Below are 24,421 nucleotides of genomic sequence, written 5' to 3' on the forward strand. Positions count from 1 at the left end.
AGCTTTAAGTTTACTAATGTACTTGCACGCCAAATTTCAAGCGTCTAACTTAAGTGGTTTAGATTTTTCATACAAAAGGATTTTCCCGCTAATTCCCGTTCCCGTGGGAATTTCGGGAATTCCTTTCTTAGTGCACCTCTACGGTACCTAAGCTACGTCCCTTCCAAATTTCAAGTGCCTACGTTTAGCCGTTTAGGCTATGCGTTGATATGTCAGTCAGTCAGTTTCTCCTTTTATATATTTAGTTAGATTCATATACAAATGTAGGATTGCTTTACCCAGCTAAGGTTAGAACTCAGTATAAGTATCCACAATACATATTATCGAGCAGTAACACAGCTTACCACCCAGAGACTTTATTATGTAAAAATAGACGATTCAAAGTTATATTCAAAGTTATATATATATATTTATATATATATATAGTTATATATATATATATATATATATAGTTATATATTTAGATATATGATATGATATATTTCATATTATATCAGATCTCGCACAATCCATACAAAACTCTGATTCTTAATTACGTACGAGTGAGACAGACAATAAAAACTAAAGTAAAATCTAGAGGGGGTGAGGTAAGTCTAGCTTGGCGCCCGATACGAATTGGTGCGGGGCGAAGATTTGCCGTTCTGTACGCAGCATTATTCTTTATTCTATATATTTTATTATATATTAGAATCGAGCTCACAGATATTATGCAAATCACTTTAGTTGCTATATTGAACGTACCTGTGTCTACTGTGGTAAAGATTTAGTGCTCCCATTTTTCATTCACGACAAACATGTGGCGGTTGTTACGGCAATTTTACGCTCGTTTTACCGTCTGTGCGTGTGCGTTACGATATTTCACTGTGAATAACGCTTTCTCAAAAAACAACCGTGGCAAGAATTTTTTTGTAGTAGGCTGAGCTGTAGGCCTTCTACGGGGTCCACAGGTGGCGGATAGTGGAACGGCCATTAGATATGATGGTTAGCTACGAATATAAGAATAAGCAGTCCCCGACCAAACAGCGATAGGATTAGCAGAACGTAGTGGGTAGCTCACTGGGACGGGCTAACCTATGAAATGCTACTTAGGTTCTACGACGATGTTGTGACGTAGCGAGTAGGCGCCGATACTTCAAAAGCGCACCCCTTATGCCGGGCAGCAGCGGTATCAGTACTGGTTGGAGGCCGAGGAAATGGATTCTGGTAGGGCTCTAGCTAGAATATCACCGATTGAGAAATTGGTCGGTGTACTGCGGAACGGAAGGCGATTGGGGCAACCACCGTTCTACATGCCCTATCTATGGAGTAATGGCGATTGCTCCACCGACAAGAGCGCAGCTCTTAAATAAAGAGAGAGAGAAGTATTTTATTTAAACACATAATGGTGCTCCTTCTTCTTTGCGAGTCGATGGCGATCGATACTAAATTTTTGCTGACCAATAATTGGCCACGCTTACCGCATTGTCAGTGGCTTCGTAAAGGTCTTTAATAGTGCAGGTGTTAGGGCACTTAGGACAGCACAAAAGGTGAGCCGTTTGTGGTGATACTCCACACAATGGTGGACATAATGGTGCTAATTCCTGTAGACACCATCTTTATTTTAAGTTCTATCTGTCATCTTCTTTTCCACCGAAAAGCAAAGGGACGGGTAATCGACAAGCATAACATTTATGAAACATACGTCAATTCTAAGCACAAATCTAAAACAACCCTATAAAAAAATACATTGGCTAATGACCCGACAGAATTAAATTGACAGCACACGTCAGACGGTTTGCATTCCAGCGACATAGGTAAACGGACCCGGTGAAAACGGAGATAAAGAACATCGAAACTATAAAATATTTAAAAAAAATATATTAGTTGCTGAGGTCAGTCATTGACCTCTGTCACACGACAGAATGAGTAGCTAAAAAATATTCTCACTAAAGGACAGACCACAAGCACCTTTACAAGATTTGATTTTTAGATGTAGATTGAGTGTTCTCATCTGTCTTGTCTCTTCTTCCTGATATTGTTACGTATAAACACTAAAGTACATTACACATAACATTTTACGATCTTTTCAACACTTTTATAAATATGATGAAAATGTCGTTTCTTTGCATTAACTTATTATGGCCACTTCATTTAAACGTAAGTACTATGAAGAGATATATGCCCCATATAAAAGAGACTTGTAAAATTATACAGCGGGAGTTAAAGTTACAAAACCTCTAAATAAAAGATAAAAGAAAATAAAGCCGTAAAAGTGGATTTTTTACGCATCAGACTCGGCGTTTTATTTGGCTTGGGGAAGCTTTAAAAACCTACACTTTAGACTGAATAAGTTTATCACTTTGAAATAATCAATGCAGTTTTACGATTTTGTGTAGCTGCGTTCATAGACCAACAAAGCCTTAGGTAACTACTGAAATAGATTGAGAGGTTCAGCGCTTACTTAATATTAGTTTTAAGTATAAGTAATCATTATTTTTTTAGCGAGATGGGAGCGCATAAGCGAGGGTTTGCGGTACGCTGGCAGGCGCTACATTTGCCTATAAATTTAATTTAATTGGAATGTGTATTATTTAATTAATTTTATTTGTTTTTACAAATAAAAATGACATTTTATTTTAATTTGTGAATTGTCCGAAATACATTATTTGAATTTGAATCTAAGATTTCTACTTACAAGACTTTGCTGTCATCTAGATATTTCAAAATGTTGCCTACCCTACCTTAGTACAGCAAACACCAAATGTCTATCCCCACTGACTGTTCATCAACGGATACGAATATGTTACTTTACTTGCATTTTTTTTCAGCGACTACCGTAGTATGTCACGCAATAACGTTGATGGTTAATGTTGCAGTGGCGAGTCCTCCGGGCGGCGCGGGGTCGCAGGAGCCTCCGCGCCCGCCGCCGCCGCCCGTGCCGCGCAACGGCACCCCTCCCAGTAAGCACGCTATACGACACACGCGATTATCACGATATACATCCGAAAGTACTAATTGGGTACTAATTTTTACATTCTTTTCAAGTAGGTACTAAATGAGTACTATTTTTTTGTAAATAACTTATCACTCTACTTGAACGATCAAATTGTAATTATTATGTAATTCAACTAATGATGACTAATAAAATATTATGTCATGTAAAAATAACGATTGAAATATGGATATTCTCATTGAAAATTTAACTACTTACCTAATAATATCTGATACAGTTTATTCGTTTCAAGAATAAGTCTACAAAGGGCATGCCAATATTCTCCTGCTAAACCAATTTCTCCTTTAAAAAGTGACATCAAAACATATCAATGGTTACTGTGTTATCGTGATAATCGCCATGTCAATTCGTGCACGTTCCTCTCTTTCTCTTTCTCCTTGCATCTGATCACATCCTTCGTATCTTCCACATTCGATGAATCTTGAAGGCCATTGATTATGATTTATATTAATTATAGTGATATTCATTATTACAACAAAAAGAAAGTTGCTTTTAGTGATGCCTTTCAAGGTCATCATACATTTCGTCGCTGACGTCACTAACTGACGTATCTGAATTTTTTGACGAATCTGATAGCACCTTTTGCTATAGTCAATAAGCCAAAAACACACTTACCGCGTGCAAAGTAGAGATATGAGACTCCCGATATTTCGACACTGTTGCAAGTGCCATGATCACGGGATGATTTAGCCAAATTATTTTAGCAAAAAATTGCAAATAAGTACGTCAGTTTGCAAAGTCAGCCACGATTTGATGCCTCAGCACTAGCCTACCTCACGGTATAGTAGGCTTTTAATTTTGAATATTCTTAAGTAACTGTCAATCGTCAAGCATTTCACTCACTTAAACGGTTTTTGTGTTTACCAAAATTTTAAGATTGAATATTACTTATTATTGTATCATTTTGAGATGTGTAAAAGTTGAGGCGCTAAACAAGTGATTAGAAAAAACAATGGTGACCATAAGTTATCACCACCACTATTTACAACTATCCAATGACCTTCCAGCTTCATATATCAGGTAGATTTTGATGGGATATTTTCACAGTTTTTGTATATATAATATTTTTTTGTAGTTCCATCCACATTTTTCACAGTTTTTCTCTGTGTATATGTATAATTATATTGTTTTAAACTTTTAACCACTGTTTAATCACATATCTCTGTTGTACATAACAACTCATAAACATACTAAGAATTTACCTACGTATATAATAATAATAGTAAAAATATTTTATTTAAAAAAGGTACAATTTTGTTACACATACACACATACATAAACTCACGCCCGTAATCCCTAGTGGGGTGGGCAGAGCCACAAGTAATCAAAGACAACTTGCAGCCACTGTTGATACGATGTCGAATGAATTGTCGTGTGAATTTTATTACAGCATTACATTTTTTGTATAAGTTTTAAATTTTTACTTAGTTTACGTCTTTCTGAGACAATATCTATGATTCTTACATTAGGCAACGCCTGTATCGTAAGAATCATGTTCATTACATTTTTATTAGGAACAGGTTAGTACATACTTAAAATCTCCGCTCTGAATAAAAATGGAAAAGAAAACAAAAAAGTTTAAACTACATTGTAATGAACAAAATATACAGGGTGTTAGTGACATCGTAACGAATACTCAGGGGGATGATTCAGACCATGATTCTGAGTTAATATCAAGTGGAATTTTTCGTCGCAAAATTCATGATTTTCTTTTAGTATTTTTAAATTATTTTCAATTCTATACTTTTGCGATGGAAAATTCCACTTGATATTAACTCAGAATAATCAGCTGGATCACCCCCCTCAGTATTCGTTACGATGTCACTTACACCTCGCATAAGTACATACGGTAGCCATACAAATAGGTATGGGTGTTAGTGACACCGTAATGAATACTGAGGGGGATGGTTCAGACCATGATTCTGAGTTGACATCAAGTGGAATTTTCAGTCGGAATATTCATGAAATTTTTTGTGTTTTTTTTTATTATTTTCAGTTCCATACTTTTGCGATGGAAAATTCCACTTGATATCCACTCGGAATCATGGCCTCAATCAACCCTCAAAGTTTTCGTTACGATGTCACTAACACCCTGTATAAGTAACAAACGATAAAATACACTCTATAAGACTCCATTTAGAATGAAATATTCAAGACTGTTAGTGACATCGTAACGAATACTGAAAGGGATGATTCAGACCATGATTCTGAGTTGATATCAAGTTTCCTTAGAATCATGGGCTCAATCATCCCTCAAAGTTTTCGTAAGATGTCACTAACACCCTGTAATTATGTCTAGGTATCAAATTATTCACTACTACTATAAAGTTTCCTTTAACATAATCTGAAATGTTTAATTATGATAATAAACTTATCTAATTAGTCAGACGCAATTTGGATTACATTTAAAGTTTAAATATTTTTAATCCGCATTATGGTGGAGATAGTAAAACATAAAATCCATGGACTTTTAACGACATATAATTAATAATAATCAAAATCTTTTTAGTCATTGTAGCGTAAAAGAGTAACAGATACACAGACAGAAATACTTTCGCATTTATAATATTAGTATCTAGAGATATTTTTTTCTTACCAACAACATACATTCCAATCTTTCAGTCTCTCCCATGCCGTGGAACAATTGTATAAATGAGTATTAAATATTTTAATCCATTATTTCCTCTCAAACGTACATTTCCATTGCAATATTGCTTAGAAAACGTTTTCTCTTCAGTCCTAAAGCCTAGACACGAATAGACAAATATAGACACCGATCTCAGAACGCTGTTACCGGGAAAAAGATATTATGTTAGCTTTAATTAATAGAATTCTCAGAAGATATAACATCTGCGTTTGTATTTTAAAGTTGGTAAAAGACGATCTTGAAAGAGTTTCAATCATCATTAGTCTGTTCAGTTTAGTTTGTCTGTCTATTTCCTTGTTTAAATTACCTACTACCGGATAAATACTTTGAAACACTTCTAAGAATTTTAGAAAGTATAGTAACAGTTGATGGTAAGTTTAGAGATACAGACGAAAGGGAAAGACAAGATGTAACAATGTTATAGTAGGTAGGTAAAGAAATACTTTACTTATTACGATTTAAAAAGTTTTTTCTTTCGAAATATTCAGTACCAGCGATCCGCCCGGCTTCGCTCGGGTGCAATGCTGAGGAAAAAATAAAATTATTTTCGACATCAGATTAAAAACCTCAAAAATAACAGTATTTCTCCACTATTTAATGAAAGTTATTATAAACCTTTCTCTTGAATCACTCTATCTATTAAAAAAAAACTGCATCAAAACCCGTTGTTTTTTTTTGACGTGACTTATTGTAGATTTGCCGCAGAGTGCATTAACTACTTGGCCGGACAAATGGGGAGCGCTGAAGGCTCTCACCCGGTACAACGTTTAAGACAACAGGCCTGAGGGTGCCCAGTTGGGCGCGAACCTCGGGTCAGGGCGTCGTCTGAGAGAATATTTGAAAGAATTAATCGACCCTAAACCCGTTGCGTAGTTTTAAAGATTTAAGCGTACATAGGGACAGAAAAAGCGACTTTGTTTTATACTATGTAGTGATGCTCATATCAAAAGTTTTTTTTTTAGATTATTTAGTTTATTGGAAAGCGTAACTTAATCGTACAACCATGTCTGCCAGTCTCGAAGTCAACGGAAACGGAGTATTCATACATTTATAAACAGATTAGGTACCCGGCGTAACATCTATTACATTCCCACAAGAGTGACTAATAAAACAAAATCATCCCATCAAAACCTTCCTTCAGGTATCAATCAATGTTGCATGTCTATGTTCTTAAATATTCTACCTGTTTTATTCCAGAGGAGTTAAAAAAGCCACATAAAAGCAACTCAACTAAAAAGCAATATTGCTATTTGACATTAATATAAACAAATGTCAAATAGCAATATTGCTTTTTTCGATGAGTTGCTTCGATGTGGCGTTTTTAGCCACCCTGTAATGTTGTGTTGTGGCTTACCTGGTGAGAACTAGAATCCTCAGGGGTATTTGTCCGATTAAGTAGAGAATACCATCTACGGAAAATCTACAGTAATGTCACTACAAAATAGTTTTTTTTTCTGTGACTTATTGTAGATTTCACATCATAGAAGGGAAGAGAGGAAGGGGAAGACCAAGAAGAGCTTACATGGAACAGATTAAAGAAGGCGAACGTCGTGTCTTATAAGGAGGTGAAGGAATTGGTCTTTGATAGACAAGAATGGAGAATGCTTCACCGACAATTGCGTGGCTCTTAAATTAGTGATGATTGTAGATTTCCCGCAAATGGCATTAACTAGGTACTTGACCGGACAAAAAGAAATAGGATGAAAATGGTTCGCTTGAAGGCAATTGTATCTATGATAAATAAATAAAAATAAAAAAAAAATACTAACGTTTGCGAGCTTGACAAGGTTCGAAAGACAAACTAAGTTTACATTTTACTTACAGACGAGAAAACATAAGGGCTTTACTTACTTTGATGTTTCCATTTTACTTTATTATTATTGCATATGGAAAAAAATATACTGCGTTTTTCTTTTTAATTTTACTTCATATTCATTTTATATGAAGGAGGAGGAGGATTTACATGATGGAGTCGTTTGAACCAGGACTCTAAAGAACATAAGCGTCTAATTGAATGTGACGAAGTTACCAATTTTTCTGATTATTTAACATATTATATTGGTTTTTTTAGTTATCTTTATTTACTGTTATCGTCTTAGTTAAAAAAATATTTCTGTAATTATTATAAATTAAATTATTTAAATAAATCTGAAGGATCTAAACTAGGTACTGAATTCGAAGTTGGTAAGGAGTGGGTGTACGGTCACGAGTACTAATATGTATACACTTTGCAACCATGTCACATTAACTGTTTTGACAATTTAAATCGTAAGCCTCATTAATGTCAAACAATGAAAGTGCGACAGGGTTCTAAAGTGGGTACATGATATTGCTCATGACTGTACGTATATATGCTATGTAATCCTCTGTCTACCCTTTTGGGGAAAAGGTGCAATGCTATGTTCTGTTGCGTGATAAGAAAATATATTTTTATATAATTTATCCTATTTATGTTATCTTTTTGTTTTCGAATTCATGTTTGGATCATAAATGATTATCACGTGCTCAGCGGTAAAGGAAAACATTGTGAAACCCACATTCCCGAGAAATGCATTTTCGGAGGTATGTGAGCTAACCTGTATTGGGCTAGTTTTCCCTTCGCGGGAAGGTCAGACAGACAGTTGCTTCTGTCAAAAACCGGACCTGTCAAATCTTCTGTTTAGGTTAGTTTATCGTTAGGTTAAGCGGGCCCTGTGAAAAACTGGATAGTGCTGTTAAGATGATGATTTGATTAATCCTAAACGCAAAAAGAAACTAAAAAGCCTGAGTTAGTTCACAATAGTTTAGGTAACAGAATCTAAATCATTTATTCAACACAATAATATCATAGAAAAACTTGTTGAAAGTCAATATAACATTTTTGAATGTGTTATGGCTGAGGAGAAGAAATCACAAGAAACTGCAACCAACAACACATCTTTTTAATAAATAAAGGGATACTTCCAAGTTATTTAATGACAAGAGGAACACATTTAATAACAGACAGTTTTATCATTAAGGTAATCATTCGTTTTTATAAGCCTTTTTACTTAATATCAAGATGATTTTTTCCTATAATTTTTATCACTTAAAAAAGGCATTAAAATTCCTCTAGCCAGACACTATACGTAGAAAATTATGACGCCATAAAACCTCGAACCTACGTTTTGGATGCGATTCAAATACTTTGTGATGTAGTGACATTCTCGGAATTGAATTTATAAAATGTTGCATTTACAACTGGGATATTTCAGTGCACAATGTAATAAAATCGACTTTACAAATTCGTGTTTGGACAATAGATAATAGAATAGTTTCCAACTAGTCAAATCAGTTACTTTTTACTAAACGTCAAAACACGAAACTTACTATAGAATTTGTATGAAAGCAACATGTGACGTCGTAGAAAATCGTGAGAAAATGTCGCACTTATTATTACATTTTTCTTATTATTTATTTATTTATTTAGGTACACATACAGCATTAAACTTTATTAAACTTTTACAGACAACATTATAAATAGAAAGAAAGACTTGGTATATTATGCTTGCCAATTACATGCGTACACAACATTCACCGTAAATGAAAACAAACAAACTAATACTTCTTTATACAAATTCATAAATAAGTTAATTAGAAAACAGAAAACGTTTTTGTCACCTTTAGATCGGCCTTTATTTAGTAACTAGTATTTTCTTTGTTTGGCATTTCATGAGTTTATATGAGAACTCTACTAAACGACTGACTAAGTAGGTATCTGTTTTAGTTATACTATATAATGGTGCTAATTCCTGTAAATACCATCTAATTTTATTTTAAGTTATATCTGTCATTTTCTTATCCGCCGAAAAGGAAAGGGACGGGTAATCGACAAGCATAAAATTAATGGAACACACGTCAATTTTAAGCACAAATCTAAAGCAACCGTCTAAAAATTTTACATCCGTCAATAACCCGTCACAGTTAAGTAGACAGCACGTCAAACGGATTGCATACCAGCGAGGTACCTTTTGATTCGCCCGGGTTATTCATTCATTTACTCATTCTTCCTAAAATTAAAGGCTGTGAATCATCCGTCCCTTTCCTTTTCGACGGATATGAAAATGACGGATATAACTTAAAATAAAATTAGGCGGTGTCTGCAGGAATCGGGGCCATTAATTATTAAAATCTCATAATTTATCTTTGACTTAGGAAACTACCCAATTGATATCATGTGGTTTCCAGGATTTGAGCCCGTTTAATGGCAATAGCCACCCCCCCCCCCCCCCCCTCCATTACATTGAAGAGTGGAATTCCGGTGGAAATATCACAAAAATCACTTGGTGATATTTAGTTTATGGCTAGGACAGCAGGCTGATCACCTGGATTGTCCAAAAGTAAGATGATCCCTGCTTCCTAACGCACGTCAAGCAGTTGGTCTCGGCTACTATTTACTTAGTGAGTACGTAATCGTTACATGAGCTAGGGGCCTTTGGTGGCTCAATAGTAACCCTGACACCAGGGTCGATGAGATTGGTTATTGTCCTTATAACCCACACGAGAGAAGGCGTGATAAGTAGATGAAATACAAATAGTTTTTATACTTACATAAGAACAACTAGGGATCACAAAGTGATTTTTGTGATATGTCCCCACCGGGATTCGAACTCGGGACCTCCGGATTGTGAGCCCAACACTCAATCACCGGACTACGGAAGTCGTTACTGTGTTAGTGAAAATTTAAATTAAGATATCTTCTTCTACCGTGTGGGTTGTGAGGTGGATTACCAAATTCATCAACCCTGATGTCAGGGTTGCTATTGAGCCGCCAAAGGCCCCTGACATGGCTCATGTAACGACTACCTACTTACTACTACTTAACGTGCCTTCCGAAGCACGCATCATCTTACTTTTTGGACAATCAGGTTATCAGCCTGTAATGTCCTAACCAAACCGGGGTCACACAGTGATTATTTTGTGATATGTCCCCACCGGTATGCGAACCCGGGACCTCCGGATCGTGAGCCCTACGCTCAACCGCTGAACCACGGAGGTCGTCAAGATAAATATAAATAACATCTTTATATTCACGCGAAATCTCATTATGTGCAGAATAACCCGCAATATGTTGCCATAAAAGGTTCTCTGCGAGGAATCTTAAGTGATCCAATCTTGTTTTCATATAACCATCATTTTAACAACTGTTTATAATCATAATACAAAAAATACAATAATACAAAATATGACACGAAATGAAATGAAATGAAGTGAAAATATTTTTATTACCAGAAAACAATACAATGAGGCACATGAAATAGGATGGGTACATATGATGTTGGCGCATAGTTTGCCAAAGGAAACTTAAAATTAAACTTATATCTAAGTATTAGAGCGAAGGGTGTTAAGTAGAAATATGAATGTGTAAGTATGCGAGTCTAATAGTAGAAGTAATCATTGCGATAATAAGTCTGTAACAAAATAAGTGCATATATTAACGTGCCACTGCTGGGCACAGGCCTCCCGATTTTGACGCCATCAAGAAAATGACGAATCGCGGGTGGTGGCATGAACTAAGTTTTATTTTACCTTCGATGGGTTTGCTCGTTGCCCCAGACTTGCCCAAATGCATTGACGACGCCTGAGATGGAGCGAGCTCAGAAGGTGCCTGTTCACTATGGCCTTAAAAGCACCCGGGTTATATGCATTCGGAAATACAGAAGATGGCAGAGAATTCCACTCCTTAAGTATGATTTTTTATCAGTTTTATACAGTCTTGATCGATGGGGCTGGGCATAAAAACCTTTGTTAGAAATAAAATGACATATCGCAGTGTGACAAAGATATTGCCGATAAGCCCGGGATTATAATATGATAAGACGCTACGCATATACATTATTATAACTCATAGCCGCTACGCATATTTCTTTACTCCCAGATCAGTAAGCAAGATTTTTTATTATACCTACACATTGTATAAACTAACCGCCTTAATAATAAAAAAAACAAGCTGTGAACGTGTGTATGTACGTATATACCCAAGCAAATCAAATAATTCGATTGAACTTTGCTTGGCCATCGACACACTACGTGCTATAATGCACTTAATTAATTAGTATAGCGCTTTACATAGTTCAGAGGGGGGAGCCTGGTGAACTGTAATACGGGTTTCGAGCCCAGTACAGACTCCAGCTCTCTCAAAGGTATTCATTCAAAACATTTTGTACCCATTAGTTATTAAATGATCCTTTGTAGAGAGAGAAATAAATAAATAAATAAATCGACTACTTATACGTTCAGCATTTGTTGTTTCTTATTAGTACGAGCATACATAAGCAATCTTAGCACTCACTAAAGCCTAATCCCAACGCACTTTAGTTTCAAATAACGCATGTTTCAATGCGAAACATAATTACTAGATAGAAACAAAGGCAGTGTCTGGTTTCAAAGGAAATTAGACTGCACGTTTCAGGTTATACGCTCAAACCGGATTGCTATGACAAAGCAAAACAGGGCGCTGTTTCCAAATACGACTCAAATCATAGAGCTCTAATAAGAGCTCTCTATAATAATAGAGAGGTGTCGTGGGAGCATGGTTGATGGTAACGATATATGCACAAAACGAGCATATTATATGAGGCAATGATCATTATTATTATTATCACACTTTCCACATCATTCATTGCTTCTTTTTTACTGTCATCGTGTTGGAAAGGACACAACCCTTCTGGATTTTATTTTAAAAAAGCAGCTGAACATGTTCTATATTTTTTATTCGTTTCCATCACAGAATAGTAGCTAGGGTACATTATCTTACTTAATAACTAAGACATACAAAATTGCCAACCTATTATAGCCGCGTCATAGAGTTTTTATTTTAGAGAGATCCCGCGGAAATATATATATACATATATACAGTGGGACCTAAATATGCACAAAACGATAATATTACATGAGGCAACGACCGTATTATAAAACTTTCTACGTCGTTCATTGCTTCTTAGGTATCGCGCAACCACAACTAGCGCTTGTGTTGTCTACGCAATGAACAGCGGGTAAATCGATGCAGTGCTCCAGACAGAAATGTCTTAGTACGGCCGCTGAAGCGCCGACGCGACGTGAGTTAACAGGCGACATGCGTGTAATTTACTGCCGAGGGCATATCTCCCTTGTTTCTATGATCTGTGACTTGAATGTACACGGAATACAAGAAAGAGGATAGAAAAGCGCTAACGCGCAAGTTGTATGAGAACCGCTGTCGCCGATTCAACCCCGCTGTCTTTTGGTACTACTCCTGCAAACAGATAATTGCGATAGCTCGACTGCTTCTCAAATTCCATAGCCGCTTTACCAGCAATCTATATTTATGTGATAGGCTACAATTTTATCATTACTTTTCAAAAGATACTGCATACAAAAGTATTTTTTTGATAAATCTCCGATCATACTAAGGTTTTTAGCTTTCCTGTGGTAAGGAGGGATCCCCTTGCATAACAGATGATATTTGATTTTTCGCCCTACAGCTAATGCACAAGACGGCCTTTTTATATACGTATTATTACTTTTATTAACAGCCTCTGTGGTCTAGTGGTTAGAGCGTTAGGCTTACGATCTGGAGGTCCGGGTTCGATTCCCGATGGGGACATTGTCGGAATCACTTTGTGAGACTGTCCTTTGTTTGGTAGGGATTTTTCAGGCTTGAATCACCTGATAGTCTGAAAAAGTAAGATGATTCCACTAAGCCGTTTATCCCGGCTATTAGCCGTAAAAACACCTCCACCAACCAGCAGTGGAGCAGCATACTCCAAAGTATGCTGCATAACCCCTCCGATTGATTGAGGGGAGGCTTGTGCCCAGCAGTGGGACGTATATAGGCTGTTTATGTTATGTTATCATTACTTTTACTTTTATTTCGTCTTAAAGTTTGCGGATAAGTGGAGTGCAAAGTTGAAGTATGAACTATTTTCTTATGCTTATATGGCGCGCGTTTCGCGGTCACTTGGCCCTTCCAACCTCTTTCTTCTATTTCGTGTAAATGTATCACAGAGTAAATGTTTGTGCAGGAAATTAGAACATTTACTTACCGTTTCTCTAAGCACGCTTGTTTTGTTAGTCGTGCGACAGTGGCTACGTTGCCACCAAGTTGTCCTCATGAGATATGGCCCTTAGAAAAACAAAACATCTAACATCAAGCCGCAAGACATGACAAAGTTGCACGAAGTATTATACTTACTTAAAGCAAAGTTGTGGAATCGGGTCCCCGTTACGGGGTTGGGAATTTCGAATTCCCGAGAATAAATTACAGGGAACGTGCAAAAAGAGCAAGACTCTAATGGACTTGGATGCAATTTAAGAAGGCTCCGAACGAAACGCTCGGTTGCCGTGGCAACGGGCAGTCAACAGAAGCAAGCGGACAACCCTCGGAAATGCGGACAGATAAGCCCGACTGCTTGTAAAAACAATTTATTTGATCACAAACTTTACAGTGAGTAAAAGGTTAGGCTATTTCTGAATGTCAATTCTAATGACTTTCAAATGGTGTATAATATAAGTACATGATTCATTGGGTAGGTACGTAAGAAAACATAAATGAAGTTTTTATTTAAAAATAGGAATACTTAAAGTTAAATCTTAAGTATCATCCCAGCATTATCGCATTTTTAACAGAGTCCCCTTACCTAACCTGAAGATTTGACAGGTCCGGTTTTTTACAGAAGCGACTGTCTGTCTGACCTTCCAACCTGCGAAGGGAAAACCAGCCGAATACAGGTTAGGTTAGGTCATTTCTCGGGAATGTAGGTTTCCTTATGGTGTCTTCCTTCACCGCTGAGCACGTGACAATCATTTATGATCCAAATGTGAATTCGAAAACAAATTCGATAATAGTTGGTTGCCTGTGCTTGATTCGAACCTGCGACCTCAAAGTGAGAGACAAGTGTTCTTCTAACTGGGCTACCTATTTTACGGCTCAATATCAAATCTTAAATATACTCAGTAATAAACATAAAAAGAAAAGAAACATAAGTAATAAAAGGAAAGTAAATTTTAAGTTACAATATATGTATAGTGTTTGCACGCATGTGTTTGGGTGTCGTGTGTGAGAATGTAATAAACATAAACAGTATCCCAATTGGGTTAGACAGAGGTACATCCATCGCAAGATGAACTAAGTAGGTATCTACACCGCACAGAGCTTTCTGTTGCACCAACGTAACCACAGTCACCACCCTGCGAATATAGACTAACTAAAACACACAACAAATTTTATATTAATAATTCGTACACCCAGAAAATTATATTTTGAACTAGTCACGTCTATTCTTGTTACATAGCATACTAGTATTTCTGTGCCAACGGGGATTTCAGTCTCGGAGGTAAACAGTCTTATTAGATTCACTATACCTCCCAGCGTTTATCCTTGGCAAGGGACCGAGTTAAACTAACTTGGTATACAAATATAAACATACGATTTCTATGAAGGTTTGAAAATGTTTAAAGGTTAAGTTGAAATATTTTGTGAGAGAATGGATACATAATAAAGTTAGACTGTTATTCTGAAACGTAAATCTAAAGGATTTACTCTTCGTTTTAAAATATTTCAAACTAGAAACACACACATACAGCTAGTAAAAATTTAATAACTAAGGTTGTTGGCAACATCAAATTTATATAATGTATATGTTACGGTAAATCTGATTAATAGAAAAATATTAATATTTTTACAAAATTGTTAATAATAACCACATGTTTTGGTAAATGTGAATAAACGATCGAAATTTATTACTTTTAGTAGTTATTATTAATAATTCACGACACATATTGGTAAAAGTTATAAAATAAATAAAAACCCAATGTTTTGCTCTGGCAATATGACGGAACTAGCGTCAGGGACTTTGGCGACGCGGCATGTTTCCCTTATCTTTAACTAATGTAAATAATTTCCTAGTTTATACAATGCGGTCCGCTTATCACCATCTCGAAGGAGTTTTATTTACTCCGGAGCATAGAATAAGGAATAATTACTACGTATAGAACCTCAACGCTCCGCTCCCCACCAGTGCCTGAGTTAGGTTTACTGAGATTCGCGTCAAACTAGGCACCCTCGGATGTATTGTCTTAAATTTTGTACCGGGTGAGAGCCCTCAGCACTTCCCATTTATCCGGCCAAGTAGTTTATGCCAACTGCGGTAAATTTACAATAAGTCCCGTCAAAAAACAGAAATCTTCGTTTGTACACTGACAAAGTTCTCGTCATGGTCATCTTCATGAGGTTTGGAGAGTATGGTCTACTGCTCCTTTAAATCTGCTGACACAAAGCTTGCGCAAATCCCTCACCGTAATCTGCGTTGGCTCGAACTTCAGCTACACGTCGACCATACTCACTTAAAGTGAGTCCTTAAGGACTTCGATTTCCCTCGGGAGGCTGGTGACATCGACGTGGTCAAAGGCGACAAGGGGCAAGCCCCTTTCAGGTCACCACGAACGTTGGCACGTTGCCAGGATCCATCTTCTTCAGTAGCGTGATGACGTCAGGCTCCTCGGTGTTCGACCGCGTCTCCGAGCTATCTGATGACACTCTTCTTGAGCGACTTGTATAACAGCATCTTTACTGCAAATATATCTTCCTCACTGAAGCTGGAGTTGTATATCTGTATCACGGAACTGGTCTATCTCGCTTATTCGTCACGCGTTTTAACTGACTTCAAAAAAAGAAGGTTATTTGACTCTTAGTAATTAGAACGAGCGACGTTTTATACCGCGCCAAACTTACAACGTTAAATATACACAAATAAATCGTCAAGTTGGAGCACCTCTGCCATAAATCCTTGAATAAATAAGTAATTCCATCTTGGACCACAATTTCCACAGCACGTTCGATGTTAAGCACCTCCGAAACTCCTTGCTTCGCATTTTGCCCCGAGATACGTGCCAAGTGTCAAGATTGTAGGGTTTGAGTTCATACACACAGAAGCAGCATCGGGTTTTGCAGTGGTATTAGTAAGTAAATAAATGTTTATTTTCCACAGACACAAAATTCAAAATTCTTTTTGTTTTTCTTGTAATATTCGGGTTTGTGCTGTGGTTTCATGCAAAGGTACCGGCCACAGAGCTGATACTGGGACGTTTTAAATATTTTCCGGCTTTTTTTTGTATGCAGTTTAGACATAAATGCCAAACTCTTCCTTACCGGTCCGAAGCACTTTCCGATATTCTCTCAGTGTGCAGTAAACTTATTTCAGGATCGTTATTTCGAAAAATAAATAAATACGTTTTTTATGTAAATAATAATGAGTATTTTCTAGTAATTTTCGTATAAACTGGGAATTTCCCAAAATCCCGTCCTAGTGAGCACCTACGTCCTAATAGGAACTCCTATGTAAACATTTACACTCCTATTTCGTGTTCAGTCTGTCCTTGACTTTTCGCTTATATATAGATAACTATATATAGTATAATGATGCTAATTTCTGTAGACAAAAAAGAAAGGGACGTGTAATCGTCAGTCATAAGATTTACAGCACACAAGTTAAATATAGGCACAAAACCAAAAAAATAACCCGACAGGATTAAGTTGGCAGCACCTATTTAATTCGCCTGGGCCATTCATTTATTTTCTTTTTTAAATTAACAGCTGTCAATCATCCGTCCCTTTCTTATTCGGCCGATAAGAAAATTACAGGTATAACTTAAAATACAATTAGGAAGTGTCTGCAGGAATCGAGACATATGTGTATTATGTATAGATAGGTAGAAGAAAGAAAACCTAATCCTAATCCCATTAATCAAGAGTAGGTGTAAGAAGACAGATAATTAAGTAATATATTCCCCTAATATTTCTTTATTGGCAATTTATCACGATAATGAGAAGCGTAAATCAGGTGATTCTTTTTCATAAGCGTACTATGTAAGAAAGGTTATTACGTCGTATGGAACCTTCTTACTAAGTTATTATTATTTTTTTATTAAAGGCATACCAACCAGTCTTCTAACGGCGCTATTACAATATTTAAAATTAATAGTACAAAGTCGATCTTATATGTTCTGTAATAATGATTTAGTATAATAGGCTAGTTTTCAACTAGTCAAATCAGTTACTTTTTACTAAACGTCAAAACACGAAATTACTATGGAATTTGTATGAAAAAGCACTCTGTGACGTCATAGAAAAACGTGACAAAATGTCGGACTTATTATTACGTTTTTCTTGATTAAAATTCATAAATAAGTTTAATAGAAAAAAGAAAATGTTTTTCGTTAGTTTTAGATGTGTCTTTATTTAGTAATCAGAATTTCATAATTTATCTTGAACCTAGTACACGACCCAATTGTAAGTATACAAAATTTAAGTTTCTTAATAGCATATTACATTATTTTGACACACGGTTTTTGTACATAAGTTGAAACTACGTTCGGTTTAGATTTTTTTTTAATTAATTTTATTTTAGTAATTGTGTCTGTCTGGATACCCGTAACTGGATTTTACTATCCAGAATTTGAAATTGGAAACATTATTACATTTCATCAGAACTCAACGCAGATGCTAGTCGTAGTACGTTTAATTAAAATTTTATTCGTTTTTGTACTAAAAAAATATTCAGGACTCAAATTACTTTTACCATGTAAAAGTACATTGTTTTTTTTTTTACTTTCCCCAGAGCTACCGCGTTTTATATGGAAAATCAAAATAACGTCCAAAAACACCAAAAATCTAACACCTGGTGTGGTATCCAGCTGGCTACCACAATGTCTACCCTAAGGTTGCCTGGCAGAAATTGCTGTTTAGCAATAAGGCCGCCTATTGTGCTTATGTTTTATTCGTATATTTATGTCCTTTATATATGTTGTTGTACAATAAAGTATTATTGATTGATTGATTGATTGATGTCTAAAAAGTGGACACACTGACTTGTGAGTGTGTGAGTGGTGTTTGTCTATGTTTGTTTCTATTTTTTTTTCACACAGAATATTGCCATAGGCAATAAAAAGACCTGTAATAGTTTCATCGTCATTCTAAAATACTACCTGTCTATTCTAATACTTGGCCATTGCAGCCAAACTTTAAAAAAAATTAGCAACAAAACACACCAGTCTCAAGCGCCAATTTCGAACAAATAAAACGCATCACAGATCAGCTTCTTTTTAACCGACCGTTACAAATAATTCAGTTTTATTTCCACTCATGTAAGTACATTTTCTATGTTCAATTATCATTGTGTAACATTTCATCTATTTATCATAGCACGTTGAGATAATTCCTTGATTATATCTACTTTTTGTGACTGCCGAAATCCGTTAGGACAATCGAAACATCTTTAATAGGTTAATAGGTTTCCAACTAGTCAAATCAGTTACTTTTTTCTAAGGAAATTATAGTATGTTAAAGTCACGCCTAATTCGCACCGGGGTAAATAGAGACTGGAATTCTATTTGCTTCGATCCTGATACACTTATCTTGCTTCCTCCACTAACATCAATCGTTTCATACACGCACGCCGGTTCAAAGTAGATGCTAAATCTTTCCTAAGGACATCTCCAATTTGGTCAATGTACGTTCTTCTAAGTCTTCCTCTGCCAGCTATTCCACCAACCTTCGCTTTATATACTGCTTTCGTTAAATTAGGTGACTTAAATATGGTAGACTATAACTGTTAAAATGTGGAAATGTGGATTGATTATTTCACCACTCGCAAACTGTATTAAAGGAAACGCTGATTGTTTTGCCACTTCGTATATAATTAGGTTTAAGTGTATAATTACAAACGTTACAAACACGTCCGACAATAAGAGAAGTTCGATGAATACAAAATTTAAATTTAAAAATAGTAAAGAATTAATTTTTTTTTATAACCTTTTTTTTAAAAGGTATTTTTATGTTGCAATTGTCAACAATAACCAAACCTAAATACTTACATTGAACATAACATAAATAGCCTATATGCATCCCACTGCTGGACACAGCCCCCTCCCCCCCCCCCCCCCAACCGGAGGGGGTATGGAGCACTCATGTTACTTGTTTAAAACGGTGAATAAGAAACATTATTAGGTACGTACTAAAATGGAAACATTCCAATACCCGTGAAAAATACATTAAGCATACAGTTGACTTTAAATACTGTCTAAATAAATGTTGAAATGAAACTGTCTGTTATTGAAAAGCAAATCTTACTCATTCCATTACTCGTCTGCCTGTGAGCATAAACATGAAACATTAAATTATATTCAGATACCCGTATTTGTTTGCGAAACAACATCAAATTCAAAGGCTATTTCGGACGACAAATTCAAATAGCAAATTTGCTTTTCGACGTGAATATTTCTACCTGCCGCTGATGCGACTTTTATTATGTTTTATTAGTGAATGCCTGATTCAAAAAAAGCAGTAGACCGTATGAAAGTATTGAGACCGTTCTGAAAGGCCTAGATGTAATAAAACAGTCTATTTATTATGGCCCACTGCTGAGCACAAACCTCCCCTCGATCACCCGTACGGGGTAGACAGTAGACATAATAATATACATATTTTAGTTCAGTCATTTGAGGTCAGACAGGCTTCTGTAAAAAACCGGACCTGTCAAATCTTTAGGGTAGGTAAGCGGACCCTGTGAACATGGGGATAATAATAGGAAGATGGAGATATAAAATTTCAGATATTTGAGCTTTATTACAATTATCATGACTTTTCAAATGAAATTTTGATATTTAATATTATTAAGTAGGTTATTGAGTTCCACACTGAATTAAGGAACTTATATTAAGGTGCTGATTAAAAAATTAGAGGATAAATTATAATGTATTTCTAATTTAATACTTAAATAGGTGACTAAAAATTAAGCGTTATATATAACCTCAGGTTATAAAGTTGTATCTACGATAAGTTATGTAATCGAGTTTTTTTTTGTTTATTAAAGCATTAAAGTGACATTTCATTCAACATACACACAATGTTGGTACCGAAGTATCCCGAAGTATAGGAAATATTATTAACTTTATAATATTTGATTGATATTTTTTTTTACAGTTTCTTCTTAAATAATAAGTTATTGACATTAAACAAAATTAATCAAAAAAAGAGAATGAAAATTTAAAAAATCTTTAACATGTTTTTCCTTTTACGTGGTTGTTATGGGGAGAGCTAAACAAGTTTTTTTGTGTCTGGGCCTGGAATATTCTGGGTATAAACTGCAGATTTATTTTGCAGCTTTTCTTTTTTTTATTTTAAACCTGGTAGCTTTGATAGACAAAGAAAGCACATTGGTAAGCACTAAGTACTCGCACGTGAGCTCAATAAACGCAAATAAAAATTAAAAAGAGATTTGAAAACGTTCCGATAGAGTTAAATAAAAGTGTTGAATTGAGTAGAGTCTTCAATAAGCACTGTCTAGTGAATGCCCGGCGAGAAAATAGGGTAACAAGAATAACTAGGTTAATTGAAACTTTTTATACTCTGTCCATTTTTGGTTCCTCTGGCGTCGGAATATAAATCATAGTAACATTATTATAAATGCGAAAGTAGTATATATGTATAATTATCTTTTCACGCTTAAAGTTTTTCACTTTTGGGTACAGAAACCTAAAAATTTAATTACCTCCTACCTAACGTTGGGTACGCGTGGGAATAGAACGAATACATAACAATCTTATGACTAATTAATTAGCTCATTTGGGAGTCGGGTTTGAAATTCAAAGTTTTTAGATCTCACGTCTAAGCTAAAATTTTTATGTCTCAAAAGTTTTGAAAGCAGAATAACGCTAGAAGATACGCTTGATAAATATTAATTCCGAAATTAGAGATGTTTATTTATAATAAGTATGTGTGTCGCACTCAGACACACGATGTGTATGTGTGTGTGCCTACGTGCGTGCGTGCGTGCGTGCGTGTGTGTGTGTGTGTGTGTGTATGTGTGTGTGTGTGTGTGTGTGTGTGTGTGTGTGTGTGTGTGTGCGCGCGTGTATGTATGTGTGTGTGTGTGTGTGTGTGGTGTGACGATGTGATGGTACACGCTGGCTGGTGTGCTGACGAGGAGGATCGATGGCGACGAATAATATCGACTACAAAAGCGGTATATAAAGAGAAGATTGTCAGAAAAAGACCTGGAAGGACGCACATTGACCAAATTGAAAATGTCCTTAGTTAAGATTTAGTACTCTCTACTCTGAACCGGGGCGTGCGTGTATGAAACGATTGATGAATGTGGAGGAAGCAAGAGTTGTCAGGATCGAATCAAATTGAATTCCATAGTCCTTACCTAGGTGGGAATTACTTACAGGAGTTTGTATGTATTGAAAAACGTTGTCTTCAATGTTGTCCATGGTAAGTATATTTGAAATTTAAAGCACACAAATATTTTGAATCACGTGATGGTCGCGCGATCGTAGAAGAAGAAAGTACTGTGTTGCTATTTCATTATAATATTAAAAATAAAAATTGTATTGCACGTTGGCAATAATGTGTGTAACTATAGCTCCCACCTAGGCTGTTTAGTTACTTATACATTTATACATAACATCACGCTTATTTCCCGTTGGAGTAGGCAGAGACCACGGTATAACTACGATCCTGACCACTTTCGCTACTTCCACTCTCATCAAAGACTGAAAACGCCGGTTTAAAGTATTCTTGACCTGCTGACCTGTCACATTGTTGCAATTCATCTAAGAAGACAATATTGCTACTTGACATTTGTTGGCATTGCGTACTTTTATATGCGCAAATATCAAATAGCAATATTGCTTTTTAAATGAATAGCGTTGATGTTGCCGCGCCTGTTAACCCGCCTGGCCATTATTTAAAACAAGGTTTTCAGTTACTTAAGCTAATTATCTAGTAAAACTTTGTTTTGCTAATTTGTAATAAATTTATTTACTAGGTAAAAGCTTTCGGCAATGGTCGTTTAGACGAAGAGTAAGTACGCTAATTTACTACCTAAGTGATCTTAAATAAGACCGGAATAAAAGATGTTTCCTTTGAATTCGTGATTTCGATTTGAAGTTTCGTCAATAAGTAAACATTTAATACCATCAAAATATTCGCATGAGTAATTTTGCATGTTATATTTCGCTCCTCTCCTTTCTAACTATCGTATCTGAATTTTTTGACGAAACTGATTTGCACCTTTTGTAATTGTTAATAACACACAGATACGACAGTTAGCCTTGAGAAGGATTTAGCGTAAAGTTAGTTCCGACTATAGCCATATGCCATAAGATCCTTGTCTATTTTTAGACTATCATATTGTGTATAATATGTGTTTTCAATTCATTTAACAGCATCCGTGGTCTAGTGGGTAGAGCGTTGGGCTCGCGATCTCGAGGTCCGGGTTCGATTCCCAGTGAGGACATTGTCAAAACGACTTTTTTTATCACACCATTGTGAGTGCGGAGAATATCCCTGTGATAAAAAAAAAATATCGATATTTGCCATCAGGCATTAAAGTGCAAAGATTTTGGTATGTAAAATTGTGTGAATATGGTAAGTAACATGTGTTTTGTTTGTTACAGAACAAGGCGCGCTGACGATAGTGCGGCGGTCGTCAAGCCGCAGCAAAGCAGAGAGCTGCTCAACCCCCACGGACGAGCAGCTCGATCAGCTCGACCTTGACACCGAACACTTGCCCGCCGTCGATACCCCCGACGCGTGCGATAAGGCCGCACTTAGGTAAGCTGTTATATGCTTAGGGTAGCTATTATATTTATAGCAGATAATGTGACCTTTGTTAAGTTCGTTCCCTCAAATTAAGGTACGGCGATACGGCTCACCACCTATCACGTTGGTCTAACAGATCTCGGTGAAACTTAACGACGCGCAGAGCTCCACGAAAATTATAAAAGGTCGATTGTGTGTACCCGCAGAGCAGTTAGTGAAATATCATACAAGATCCTTCTTTTTCACAAAAAAGCAAAAAAACCTATGATCGGATATTATCAAACAAATATTTTTACGAAAAGTAATGATAAAATTGCAGCTTATCACGTAGATTATTTCCGATAAATGGCTATGGAATTTGAAAGGCAGTAAAGCTGGCTTAGTTATCTGTTTGCAGGAGTAGTAGTAAAAGAGAGTGGCTTTGAACTGGCGACAGCGGTTCTCGTACAAAATACGCGTGAAGGTCTTCCCAACCTTTTTTTTCTATTCCATAAACTACAGTTCATGTAGTAAACCATACATAATCCGCACAAAATTTTAGTCGTACTGTTATGATAATTTCCACTGATTATACTTCGTGCTTCGTTCTCGAGATTAGTAACCTGTAAGATGATAAGCTTGAACACAATGTAGTAACGCATAGTGACACCATTCATTGCACACATAGTTGAAAGCATATAGAAAAAAAAATAATAACAAAAGTATTTTTTTTTTTTTTAAGGGTAGTCTTATATTGTCTGCCCCACTCGGATAGTCTCCGCGCGCTTCATTTCGCTTTTGTGTGCTCCGCCATTCTGCACGGTTCAAATAATTGACCTATAATTCGAGAAAAAACTCTTAGAATACAATAGTTTTACTAGCTAATAATGTCCAAAAGACACAGTGAGGATATTGGTGACGTGAATCACATTAACAAACGTCTAAAAACATTAGAACGCATGATAATGCGTTCACGAAGACCTCGTGCTCGAGTTATTGAATCATCATCGTCGGAAGCGTCGTCACGGGAACCATCACCTACTTCGAAGAACCTACAAGGTATTTAGTACAAACTTACATAATTTTCGTCAAGTTCGATATTTAAATTTTTATTATGTACGGCTTCGTCAGACACTTTAGGTGTTTATCTCGCCACTGCATAAAACAAGGTCAAGGTCAAAACATGACCAACAATCTGCCC

At 36.1% G+C, this 24,421-nt stretch overlaps 1 protein-coding gene across 4 annotated transcripts in view; it reads left to right on the forward strand.

Annotated features, from left to right (window-relative positions):
* Window positions 1-24,421, forward strand: part of LOC126380382 (dual specificity calcium/calmodulin-dependent 3',5'-cyclic nucleotide phosphodiesterase 1) — a 281,501-nt gene that overhangs the window by 187,231 nt on the left and 69,849 nt on the right. For 3 of the 4 annotated variants that reach the window (XM_050029798.1, XM_050029954.1, XM_050029877.1), the window contains exons 3-4: window positions 2,856-2,939; window positions 23,097-23,253. In XM_050029798.1, the coding sequence (XP_049885755.1) occupies window positions 2,856-2,939; window positions 23,097-23,253 (241 nt within the window). The remainder of the gene's footprint in view (window positions 1-2,855; window positions 2,940-23,096; window positions 23,254-24,421) is intronic. The other variant, XM_050030030.1, reaches the window with a different exon arrangement.

Source organism: Pectinophora gossypiella, chromosome 1 (assembly GCF_024362695.1).
Source record: "Pectinophora gossypiella chromosome 1, ilPecGoss1.1, whole genome shotgun sequence".
NCBI lineage: Eukaryota > Metazoa > Arthropoda > Insecta > Lepidoptera > Gelechiidae > Pectinophora > Pectinophora gossypiella.